This window comes from Amblyomma mixtum, chromosome 3 (genome assembly GCF_055824585.1).
Source record: "Amblyomma mixtum isolate Tamu chromosome 3, ASM5582458v1, whole genome shotgun sequence".
Classification (NCBI taxonomy): Eukaryota; Metazoa; Arthropoda; class Arachnida; order Ixodida; family Ixodidae; genus Amblyomma; species Amblyomma mixtum.
The window spans coordinates 273,485,013-273,497,240 of record NC_143014.1 but is presented as its reverse complement, the minus strand read 5'-3'; the positions used below and the strand labels follow the sequence as shown (position 1 = coordinate 273,497,240).

General features: G+C 45.7%; 2 protein-coding genes across 4 annotated transcripts in view; both read right to left on the bottom strand.

Moving 5' to 3' along the window:
* The window catches only part of LOC149354876 (uncharacterized), a 246,907-nt gene that overhangs the window by 169,072 nt on the left and 65,607 nt on the right, over positions 1-12,228 (bottom strand). The window lies entirely within an intron of this gene.
* The window catches only part of LOC149354878 (uncharacterized), a 52,992-nt gene that overhangs the window by 38,933 nt on the left and 1,831 nt on the right, over positions 1-12,228 (bottom strand). Inside the window, exons 1-2 of one of the 3 annotated variants that reach the window (XM_089583538.1) lie at positions 8,753-12,147; positions 2,152-4,286 (exon numbers count right to left, since the gene is read on the bottom strand). The exons of 1 other annotated variant lie outside the window; for it this stretch is intronic. In XM_089583538.1, the coding sequence (XP_089439664.1) occupies positions 3,050-4,129 (1,080 nt within the window). In that variant the 5' untranslated portion in view covers positions 4,130-4,286; positions 8,753-12,147 and the 3' untranslated portion in view covers positions 2,152-3,049. Of the gene's footprint in view, positions 1-2,151; positions 4,287-8,752; positions 12,148-12,228 lie in introns of those variants that run through there. One more of the 3 variants, XM_089583537.1, reaches the window with a different exon arrangement.

The following is a 12,228-nucleotide window of genomic DNA, read 5'->3' as shown; positions in this document are numbered from 1 at the left end:
CACGTAGCCATTAACAGTCGGTGATCATGTGTGCGCGTACGCATGCCCGCATCAAAGCGAGGTCAAACGTCGTTTTTCACATCCCTGCCTGAACTTCTACCTTATGAGGCAAACTCCCCCCCCCCCCCAAAAAAATATCAGGAACTAGAAAATTCACAAATTCGTGGCTTTATTAGCATAAATCGCATTAAACCGTCTGCCGTTCACCAATGTTTTTGTCCAGTTAGGAGTGGATACCTGCGAACACCTCCAGCAGCGACTGGCTCAAACAGGACGCGGTTCTGGGTTCGATCCTCGGACCAGAACGCATTTTTCTTCAACTATAATGTTCCTGTGAAAGCTGTATAGCTTTTCTTTGTAGCTGCCATATGGCTGCGCTTGGGTAGATGCTAATGAGCCACTACACTCCGTTATTCTACTTACTTTGGCTATCATGGACTCTTTAAAAACAAGCCTTCGGGACCACAATCGAAGCCCCAACTTCTGTCACCACAGCCATTCAAGTCCAAAGGCTTGGAAACTTTGTAGCCTTCCAACCTTTCAGCATTTTTAAAGTAAGGCGTGATGAAACTTTAACAAAAAATAGTGAAAATTAAGAACAATTAAGAACAACCTGACCGTGAAATCGCTCCTATTAATACGATTTGAAACAACAGTTCACCTTTCTGCTAGCTGATTTCCAATGGTCCTTATCGAGACTATCCTCTTGCAGCCTCTTAAGCTGCTATTTTGCTTGGCTATGCAATGCTTGTAAAGCGTTCTCTTCGAGCCTGAGGATGTACCCATGAATATATCATGGCATTTCAGGCGGAAGTTTACCGTGACTTTCAGCTATGCTAAAAGAAGTTCCACACGCATCCGACATCTTTCGGCCCTCCACAATCTTTCTATATAACGAAAAACACTCCTTCCATGGGGACACCGCTGCTTGATGTTCGTGCATGTATGTGGTGCATACCGAGTTCGTGTCTTGGCAGACCTTAATTGGGGACAAATGCCTGTTCCAATCAAGGCAAGAGTCCGGACAGTCCTGAAAAATCCGGGACGGTTGGCAACCCTAGTTTTGGCGTACCAGCTGAAGGAAACGTGGATTATGAGGCACGCTATAGCAGAGGGCTCCCAAACAACTGCGACCTCGCTGAGTTCTTTAAAGGAAACTGCAGAGGCTTTAGAATTTGACGAGCTCAAAGGAGTCGAATGTGTGAGACCTCTAGGTAAAACATGCAAAGTTCTTTTGGGCTAGCGTTTGAAATGGTGACGTAATCACCGATTAAAAACGCAATGGCCTTCAAGCCTCTCTGCAGCGCACAGGGGAGGCGGGGAAGGTGTTATTTATAGTACGCATAAACGCGAAAAACCAATGCCACCGAAGGCAAAGCCTGCCAAGCGTTGTTTGGCTACATTCGACGACGCACGGCAAGGTATGGTTGAGGGCACACAGAGAAGTTGAAATCTTCCCATCTGCGACGTCACATCGAGCTTCTCTGCACTCCTCCGGTGCTTCGAGAAAAAGGCTGAGATTCATTTGTCGATTAGTAATTGTCACCATTTTAATTGCAAGCAAAATTGCAAGATGAACATTAAACACTCATTGCAGACGGCAGGCAACATAAATGCTATCGCATTTTCTTCTTCAAGAATGTGGTTAAGAAGGCCCTCAAGTTTTTTTTTGTTTTGTTGTACAACATATTGTGTTCTATTTGAAGCTCTAGAGCTTTCCAACCGAAACACTTTGCCATATTCAAATATTACAAGAAAAATGTTAGCTAACTTATCCGAAAATAAAGTTGCATTTATCCTAACACAAAATTTCGGCACCGAAAAGACTCGAGTGACAAGTGGTTATGAAAAAAGAAAAGCCGCAGGAACTGTCTCGCTCACAGCTGACATCTAAACCGCCTCGCGAGTGCAGAGATGGAGGGAGTGAAAGCAGGAACAGAAAGATGCCCTGTAGTGGAGGACTCCGGATTAGTTTCGACCACATGGGGATCTTCAATGTGCACTGACATCGCAGAGCATATGGGTGTCTTTTGCATTTTGCCTCCATTGAAACGCGGCCGCCACAGCCGGGATTTAATACCACACCCTCGTGGACAACAGCCGAACACCGCAACCACTGAGCCATTGCAGTGGATACAGAGTTGATGCATATTTGCAAAGTGCAACATTTATTCAACTTTGGTCCAACTCATTTCAGACACATTGCATATCACTCATTGCTTTTGAGAGCAGCACCCTCTTCTTTAACAGCATGTACACTACGCTTTACTCTGAAAATGTCATTTTATGAACTACATCACGGCTGCTTTTACGCCTCCATGTACACCTAGATACGTCACGGTTTAAGCTGCAGCTCCTCATTCACTCTGAAAGGTAAGCGCAGTCCCTTCGCCAACGGAACTCGGAACACCCACCTCAGCAAATTTGCTACACTATGGCCTGTTCTTGAATGCGGAGTGGCCGACGAGAGTTGACAGCAATATGGGCTAACGGCCCGCATTTGGCGGAACCGACATACCAAAAACCCTAAACACCTCACGAGTACACAACATAGCATTGCTGTACCGGTGCCCTGCGCATTAAATCATATTAAAAAAAACACAACACTAAAGCACAAATGTATGCCTCATCAACATTATCAGCCTGACTACACCCACTGCAGGACAAAGGCCACTCTCATATCTCTCCAATTAACCTTGTACTGTGCACAGAGTGATACACAATTCCCATCAATATAGCAAATAACTTTGGCACATTGAGGTGGGTGTCCACAGGGACACATACGTACAAGTAAAACAGGAAATGAGCAGCTAACTTACAAATATCTGCGGTGTTACTGCGTAAAGACTAAATTGCGTCCGCTTGCTCGTTTCAAGAGCGTAACTCACACAACAGCTGAACTAAGGAAGTGCAAAAAGTGCAAGCAACTTCTGTTCCCAGCACGCTGCAATATGTTTGATTATTTTACAGGCGCTCAGGCAATTAATTTTTCTCAAACGCTGCAAGAATCAAACAGAAGCAGCTGCTGCTGCCTTTAGAGCAATGCCTGCTAAGCTGAAGAAGGTGAGGAAGCCGCCGCCATGTCGGCTGTCGCACTGTTATTTTTTTCGCCACTGGATGCACCAGGTGTCCACAGCTTTATCCTCACGCTGCGGCCAAATATCATGTGTCCATTTTTCTTGGCAGCTTCTTGGGCATCGGCTAGGCTAGCGAATGTCATCACGACCTTCCCCGACATCACGCCGTGGGCGTGTCGAACCCGAACCACCAGGCTTGCCTTCGCAGGCCAGAGAAAGTTTTCTATCTGGGCGGCATTGAAAGGCAAGCCCTCGGCGACCACCCTGTGCTGCCCCTCCGACGTCTGAAGGATCGCTTCCAGCTCGTGTGCCTTCGCCAAACGGAAGCCTGTAGTGCCTTCCCGTGTGCCGGGCTTTTCTGAAGCACGTCGCACGGTGCCCGACGCTCTGCGAGCGCCAATTCGCGAACCCTTCTTCTCTTCCGCATACGACGCCAGGTTTAAAAGATCCCCTTCTAAGAGCCTGTCAGCGTAGTCTTCTGGTACGAGGCACAGTTCGAGTTTTCGCCCCATTAGCTTCCTTCCATTCATAGCCAATGCTCTTTGGGCTTCGTCGGGGCTCACGAACCGCATGAAAGCCGATCTCTGAGCCCTACCAGAGTTGAATTTCTCACGCTCTACTCGCATCATCTTGCAATGAGAGAAGAGCTCCTTCAGCTTCTCTTCTGTTGCACCCACTGGCAGGTTGCGGACCTGCACGACGGAACTGGATTTGACATCTTTGTGCAGTGTGCTCAAAGCTGGCCTTCTCGACATAACGTAGCGGCGGACGTCGTCCACTTGTCCCCGGAAGGCCTTGATGTGGTGACCTGACAGCTTGGCACTCTCCCACGCGTAGTTGAGGGCCCTTTCCTGGTCCTCTTTTGAGGCCACCTCGACAAAAGCCCTGCCGGTAGGCAGGTCACCGTTGGTGCGGGTCAAAAGGAGGATGCCTCGCCTGCCCCCCGACACTCTGACACCGGCCTGTTTCAGGTGCCTGGCAACCTGCTCAGCGGTGACGTTTTCGGGAAGGTTATGAATCTTCAGCAAGAACCTGTCAGCGTTGCTGTCCATGTCGCTGTCACTGGTGTCACTATCACTGCCGCTATCGCTGCTGCTGTTGTCACCTTTGGAGGACGAGTCTTTTTTCTGTGCGCGGGCAGCAGACTCCTCTGCCACTTGCCCTGCCTCCTTGCCGTCTTCGAGGTCCTCTCCAGGCTTTTTGCTTCCACTATGGCAGTGCAGAAAAAGAAAAGCAAGACAAAGGTTGACACAACTGGGAAGGCGGAAGCAAGTAAAGCTGTTAATAATGCTGCTTCTACCGTAAAAGCGTAAAGAACAATGTTTTGCGGCGTTCTGGCGGTTTGCGAGCAGTACCACACAGTCTTGACAACTGAAGCAAGCGACCTCACCATGAAAACACGTGGAAAACAGGTACACGTGCAACAGCGCCTGTTGGTAATTGGATGCATGCATCTGTCGTTATTTCCATACGAAGCGGAGCTAAGCGAGCAACTACACTAGGGCACGGCATAGTCGTGGGAATTCAGACGTTTTTCTCTTTTTACCAAGAATAGAAATGATGGAAGTTCGTTGTGGTGAATAAATCTCTATTATTATTATTATTATTATTATTATTATACTGGATACTCGTGACCAGTTTCTATCACCTCGCAAGAGACGTGAGTCACGTGACTTTGTATCCATGTCGATGGCAGTACTTGTCTCGTTCATTCGCAGTAAATAAGGGCCATCACATGTGAAGATAAGCCACGGTGCACGGAGGCACATAAGAAGCCTATCACAATGCAAACTTCAGCTCAGCTTATGAGTGAGTTTCGGTAGCGGTGGTGTGAGTATCTCAACACAAGCACTTTCCTTACTTCACAAATACATACACCCATTTTTTTTTTGTTGTGAAGAAACCTATCAAATATACAATTACTGCGCCAACATTATTCATACCACCTAAAGAAGGTCCTGATAGGCAGTATGTAAGTATAGGCCCATGAAGTAATAAAAAAAAAGCTATTTTCAGCTCTCAGCCCGCTGTAGATGGGACTGCAGACACACTCTGCAAATAAAAACATATACTGCCAAATGGCTAAGCCTGAGGAAGTGATCAACTCATTCTGGAAGCACAATAAGCCAGCTCCTTCATTTTGCGACTTTGCTTCTTCACTTGTGGCCATAAAGCAGCTTTTATCACTAACCTAAATTTACCGGCCCTGCGGAGTTTCATACTCGGAATTGCCAAACGCATTAGTGCCAGTGGTGCTGCAGCCTCACAGCAGTAGTAAACAATAGCTAGTAGTGTAAATCTGCAGCAGTTTCAGAGTGACTGCAGACATGATGAATAAAACTTCAGTGCTATCAACAGACAACGAACTACAGTGGACAACGAACTTCAGACAACGAACTAGAGTGGAATTCAGCACGCCAAGGCAAAATACCATGACCTTTAAAGGAGAGCAATCTATTCACTTGACGTGACGGGCGTCACTTTGGTGTTCAACGCACAGCTTCAACGGTGCAGGCAGGAGCAGGTGATAAGGCGATTAGGCACGGCACGCAGCCTTTCATCATTTTTTGCTGTTCTCCACATACACCAACATGGCGGCCACTGAAAATGCTCCCTAATGAGAGAGGGGGGGATCTTTTTGGCTCCTAGAGAAAGCGTTCCAGTACACTGGTGACGGCCTGCATCATAAAGAGGGCCGGTCACTTTTAGCAGAGCAGGTTGGGAGTGAAGGGGAAGAAGCAATGATGTCAGTTCCAACCTCCCAAGGCTCCTTAACGCGATCTAGAAAGGCATCTACTGCAATTCACACACCCCTCAGAGACCACAGCAACTGCTATTGATCCCGCGCCTCAGCTCAGAAGCACAAGCGGCCATGATGGAACACTTTCTGAAAATTTTGTTAGATTACGTGTTGGCAAGTACCTGATCCAAAAACAGCTGCTTTACAAACAGCAGGCAAGCTACTATCTTGCTCCCATAATATGCTGCCATTTCCCACGTCTAGTTGTGTTGCTTCACTTGTACAAATTGCACTAATTTCGTACTACTATGATGCCATTTTTACTGCAATCTCGTCATGGTGTACAGATGGCAGCCATTAGCCGGTTTCCTAGAGTGCCACGAGAGGCAGGAGTCAATGAGAGCACTGGGGCAGAGAAAGCCGAGCAAACTCGGTGAGTCACGCGCCTATGGGCTGAAAAGCTGAAAAAGGGCAGCTAATGATGGAGCATTTCGCAATGAAGGTTACAACGCCTAGCCTACAGTAGGGATGAATAATGAGAACAGCTATTACAGTAAAAATGACTGGAAATGAGCAAACGCCTTTGGAGACGCCGAGGGGAAATTTCTAATCGCCAACAACATTGATCACTGTTAGGAACTGCCTTTAGAAAATTCTTGAATTACACCTCATCCTACAAGTTGTTTGCAGCACTGTAAAATACAGAGCTCTCTTGTCAAATCAGGGTCAAGGAAGACAAAAATGGCTGAGGCTTAGCTTAGGTTAAGCCTAGTCAGATGCGAAGCATATTGTCGCCGAGTTGCATATCGAGCACGCCGCTTGGCTAGACATTCTTCACGCTCTTCATCAGTCTCTGTAGCACGCCGCAACTTTTGCTTCTCATTCCAACGAGCAGCCCTGTCTCCAGGAGGCATCTCTATCCCGTGTACGCCTAGCAGAGGCAGGCGCACCCCCTTGTATACCGCCGCTCTAGCATCACGTGTTCACTACAGCGCACCTAGCGGCAGAAGCAGGAAACACATTGGTCGCGACGCCTCGCGCGGCGGCGCGAGCTGGGGCCCCGTTTCTCCTATGTCGTTACGTCACGCATCACGTGGTCCTCCTTGGTCGCGACGCCTCGCGCGACGGCGCGAGCTGGGCCCCCGTTTCTCATCTGCTGTGACGTCACGCACCACGTGGTCATCCTTGGTCACGACGCCTCGCGCGACGGCGCGAGTTGGGCCCCCGTTTTTCATCTGCTGTGACGTCACGCATCACGTGGTATGACATGGAGGTCACGAAAGGTCAACGGTAACGACACCGCCGCGCTCGAGGAGCTGGGTTGAGCTATTTTAGTATGCTTCGCATAAAAATAGCTCAAATGAAAACAATCGACGCAGGTCTGTCTGATTGGCATTCTTTCTAACTTAAATACTTAAAATAATTGAGCAGTACTGCGACTATACGTTTTAAACAGTTATTGCAATACTTGAAAAGGTAGTTCAGGATGGTGTTTTTGAATGTACAGCGAGCGTTTCATTCACTGGTTAAATTAGCAGAGAAAATCCGCACGAACACAGCACTGCAGGGGCCTGCTGCGAAGTGGTACGCCACAATTCGTAAATGTGGCTAACGTGACGCTCGCGGTGTCGTCCGAGTCTCCTGTGTGCACATGTGCGAGGAGCTAGTGTTCCTGTACACATGCAGGCAGGAGCAGGAGGTGATATGGCGATTAGGCATGGTGCATAGTGTTCCAGAACACTATTCGAAGCAGCTGGACACTGGTGCTGTTTCTTGCCCAGTGAGGAGGCTGCCAGTCACAGGGTAAGGGGCGCGGTTGACAACGTTTTGCAGCGCACGCTGTTCTGATCGGCTCAGATGACCGCAACCTTCACAACATTGCAAACTACTTGTGAGATGAAGTACAGGTGATTTTGCAAGCCGTACCCTTCATACTTAACAGATTTTGCATCTATGATGAGAGGTGCTATGGAGTCTCTTTATGTACGCAAATCGTTGCGTTTCAGCAATACAATCATTTCTATTTTAACTGACAGCCCATCCATCCATTCCTAAATGCTGCCTCCCTATCATCAGCAGCATCAAATTTTCCTGGAAAACTAGGGCTGTCCTCACTTCTTACATCAGGGTGTCTAGCGAGGTACTATTTTCAAGTTCTCTGACTCTTCCATGCTTTCCCCGACTAATTCAGGTAAAATTCTCTGGCCACAGAAGAGGCGAAAAATTTTAGTGGCTGATGGTATTGGACAGTGCACATGAACTATTCACAGCAAGAAAACTATTTACCGAAATTTTAAACGCTGTATTGAAAACAGATTTGCTCTACCTGTTTTACAGAACTCTTTTTTTTCCTGAAGGAAGCCCAGCTTCAAGCTGCGACTAACAACGCAATCACTGCTTCTTGTCTTCCAGCTCATTATAAAGAGACACTGAGGACTAATTGAAGTTGGCCTGTATCAATAGACTACCGTGCACTGATTAGAAAGACGCTAATTACTCTAAAGAATGGACCTTTTTATAAACTAGAAGGCGTCAAAAAATCAAATGCAGGAATCGCTGCCACCTATCGTTTTCACAAGCAAACTGCGGTGAGTCAAGGTGGTTTTTCACTTGCAGATCTCTGAAGCTAGGTTACACTGCCATTCACTTTCAAATGGTGATCACGGAGGCCTTTACAGGACGTCATGAGTTTGAATTGAGCAGGGCAGAAAATAATCCATATTTAAATCCAATTTTGTTATCAATAAATGAGTCGTTTGCTGCCGGAAGAAGCATCATCGTAGTGAGAAAGAGGTAGAGAATCGATTTTTACTACGAACAAAAGTTGGACGGGGCTGTCCTCAGTGCCCCTTTAATAAGAGTGGCTACTTTATTTGATTTCTGAACGTTATATGTTTGCAGTAAGGACGTAAAAGAGAAAGTTTGTTCTGCTTACTACTGGTTTCAGCTTCTTCCATGAAAAATACTTTTGAATGTAGCTTAGTTTCTTGATCAGCACCAAGGAAAACTTAGTGAGTGATGCAGCAGTCAGCACAGAACAAACCAAATATACACAGTGCTCGTTTCATGGACAAAGAGAAAAAGACAGATAAAATTAAGTTTGACAGACCTGATGTCACGCCTTATAACTGTGCAAAGCAAAAAGGTCATGCAAATGTGCATGGACCACATGCTCAGAACTCGCTGTACTGTCACAATTCAGTTCAGATCATGATGTTAATTTCAGTCGGTAGTTATCCCTGAATTGGCTAACTTTTTTGATGCTATCCCTGATGATGCAGGTTTTCCAAGGTTTCCAGATTGCTAGACACCCTGTACATGCATGTCAGCATCGAACTATGCTGCTGAATCTAAAGTTCACTGAGAGTTCCCAACTGGCCCAGCAGTGCGTCGACTTCACAATAACACAACATGTGCAATGTCATCAATTCCTGCGGAACCATCTCATGGTAGCTACGGGCGTATCAGTGGCAAATGACGTGTATGCACCACGAGAACTGATAAGACCATTTTCACTTCAATGGCTATTACGAACTTTACTTTCTGTATTGAAAAGGCTCCCATTAATTTAAACTCTGCCTAATTGAACAAGCACATACAACCCTTTGAGTATGAATTATCAAGAGTCTGCATACACTTTTGTGCTGCAGAGATGTAAAGTCATGCACATTAATAAATAATTCCAAATAGAAAATCAAAGCATCGTATGTTTTTCAGTTATTAAACTTTACAATCAGAATCTGTTTCTAGCAGTTTGTCCAATGCATAGCAAATAATGAGCTGGGATCAGGATATCGGATTCTTGTCATTTATCTAACGAGTGACAGACAATGAGCTCGGATGAACAGTTACAAGGAACTGTGAATATGTTGAACAGTGTTTGGTCTGTAGAGCATTGAGTCAGCCTGAGCAAATGTAAAAAAATTCTCAATTTACCTGTGCATTCTAGTCCCTTCCAGCTTGGCTTTGGAAACAACAAATCACAAGTGCCCACATATGGCCCGTTAAGAACATTAAGATTTTGAACTCAGCACCGCCGTAGGGTATTTGAACACAAGGTTATATTCCCTGCAGTTACAACCATTTCTGCACCTTTGAACTTCACGGCATGAAAATAATGATGCAGAAACAGAATGCCAAAGCACTGACAAGTGAGAACTACAAGCCTGCTTAACAGCTCTACACTTCGCATTTCTGCTAGCTTTTGCATTTATATTCCAAAGGTATTAATTTTTTCTCGGCTATAAATTTCACTGTACAAATACCCTAGCGAGTGCTTCAATACATAAGCTACCCATTTGTTAACTTTTGTGCTCTCGACATAATTTCGATGCCTTACTGTATCAAACTCACACAATGCAAACAGACCATTAGTAAAGTACTCACAAGCATACTGCCTGAAAACTCTGTTTCTAAGTCATTAGAGGCATAACTATTACCGCAATCTCCAGACTATAATCTGCGGACAATAGATGCTTAAAAGCTCAAATTTCGCATTGTGCAGACTGCCTATGGGAGTGGACTATACAAGCTTAACTTTTTCTAAGATTTTTGGCAAAGCAGAGGAAGCCTAGCATGGCAGTAGAAGTAAAAAAAAAAATGCATGGCCCTACAGCACCTGCGACATTTTACTGCGCTAAATCACATAATAAGATCAGCTCCCATAAGCAATCAGCTTCGATATGCAAGCAAATGCTGCTTGTGGAGGCTGCTTTTCGATCAGAGCTGGGATTTGTGAGCACATCTACAAAACATCAATGAATAACACCTCGTACTATGGCCGCTGAAGAAGGTGTCCGGGAAGTTTGGCTTCACGAAAGCCGGACTTTCTTAGAAACTGCTGCAACAGAGGTGTCTGATTCTGACGGCAATGACACTGGCAAGGCTTTGTCGAATCCGGACAGGCTTGACTTGTTTTATTCTGACAGCACCGGGGAAAGTGGTTTTGACGACTTTTGGGCCCGACTTCTATGCGGTCTATGAAAGGCACAGAATTTTAATACCTGACAATTAAATTTTTGCTAACCAAATGTATACTGCTTGCTGACAATCTAAAAAACCTATTTCCAGCCAAAATTCATCCCTGCGGACTATTTAAGCAAGAACTTTTTACTTTAAGCGAAATTTGTCCCTGCGGACTGACTATAGTCGGGAAAATACGGTAATCCCTTTATGTGTTTTACACTGTAATAAGTTTCATGATGATATTTTTAGGCATCTCCATCTATTGGACAATAGGAATTCTGATTTTGTGTGAAATGTCATATCATCTGAACTAGAGAGAATGGTTTATCGGGGTTTAACGTCCCAAAGCGACTCAGTCTATGAGGGACGCAGTAGTGAAGGGCTCAGGCAGTTGCGACCACCTGGGGTTCATTAATGTGCTCTGACATCGCACAATACACAGGCCTCTAGAATTTCACCTCCACCAAAATTCGACCTCCACGGGCGGGATCGAACCCACATCTTTCGGGTCAGCAGCCAAGTGCTGTAACCACTGAGCCACTGCAGTGGCAGAGAGAACATATGACAAGCAGACTACAGGCACTATCAGTCACTATAAATAGACTAATAAAGAAAACCATTCAAGCTATGCAGCTTGCGCAGATGAATGAGGTAAGCAAGCTCCACTCACAGCCAATGCCTCACCAGCATATAGCCAAAACAAACGAGTAACGTCAGAGAAGTGCGAGAGGGATACAGTTGCAGGGGGACTCAGAGGCATGAAGGAGGTGTCGCCAAGGAAGAAAAATCGCAATACACTCTGCCTCACTAACACTGCACACCACTGTGGGAGCCATGCCTCGCATCAACTTGTTGAAAGCCAAGTTCAAAAAGCTGTTTGCACATAAGTACCATTCGTGATTCACAGCAGCCGGTGCTTAGCCTACCATACCACTAGTTACACACTTGGTTTGTGCATGGCTCACTTGTTCCTGCAAGGAAATAACCTTGTGAACTCATCTCTCAGTTCGCTGACATAATTTCAAGCATCCACACAGCTGAAACTCCAGTAGCAAAATGTCCAGGATCCACAGCTGGCCACTGGTGAAGTGGAAGCTGCACTCTGAATTGGAGGATGGTTCCTCATGCATGAGGACAATGCCAACTAGGTTCTACAGTGTACACTGATGTTGAAAGATTGTTTGCAGAGGCAAAGCTTAGTATGAACTGCCATGAAACAAGATGTTTGAAGTAAACAAAGGCTTAGCACAACTTCCAGAGCAAATTCAATGCAACTTTAAAACCTGTTAAATTTCAGACAATTTAAATGATTTCACATATGCCAGCCAGCCCACTTTACTGAAGGCCGACAATAATACTGCTGCAAGAGGCAGGTTTGTGTAAAGGCTTTAATATTTGTGACAAATCTGTATTGCCCTTCTAGATGAAACCTACTGCCTAACCTCC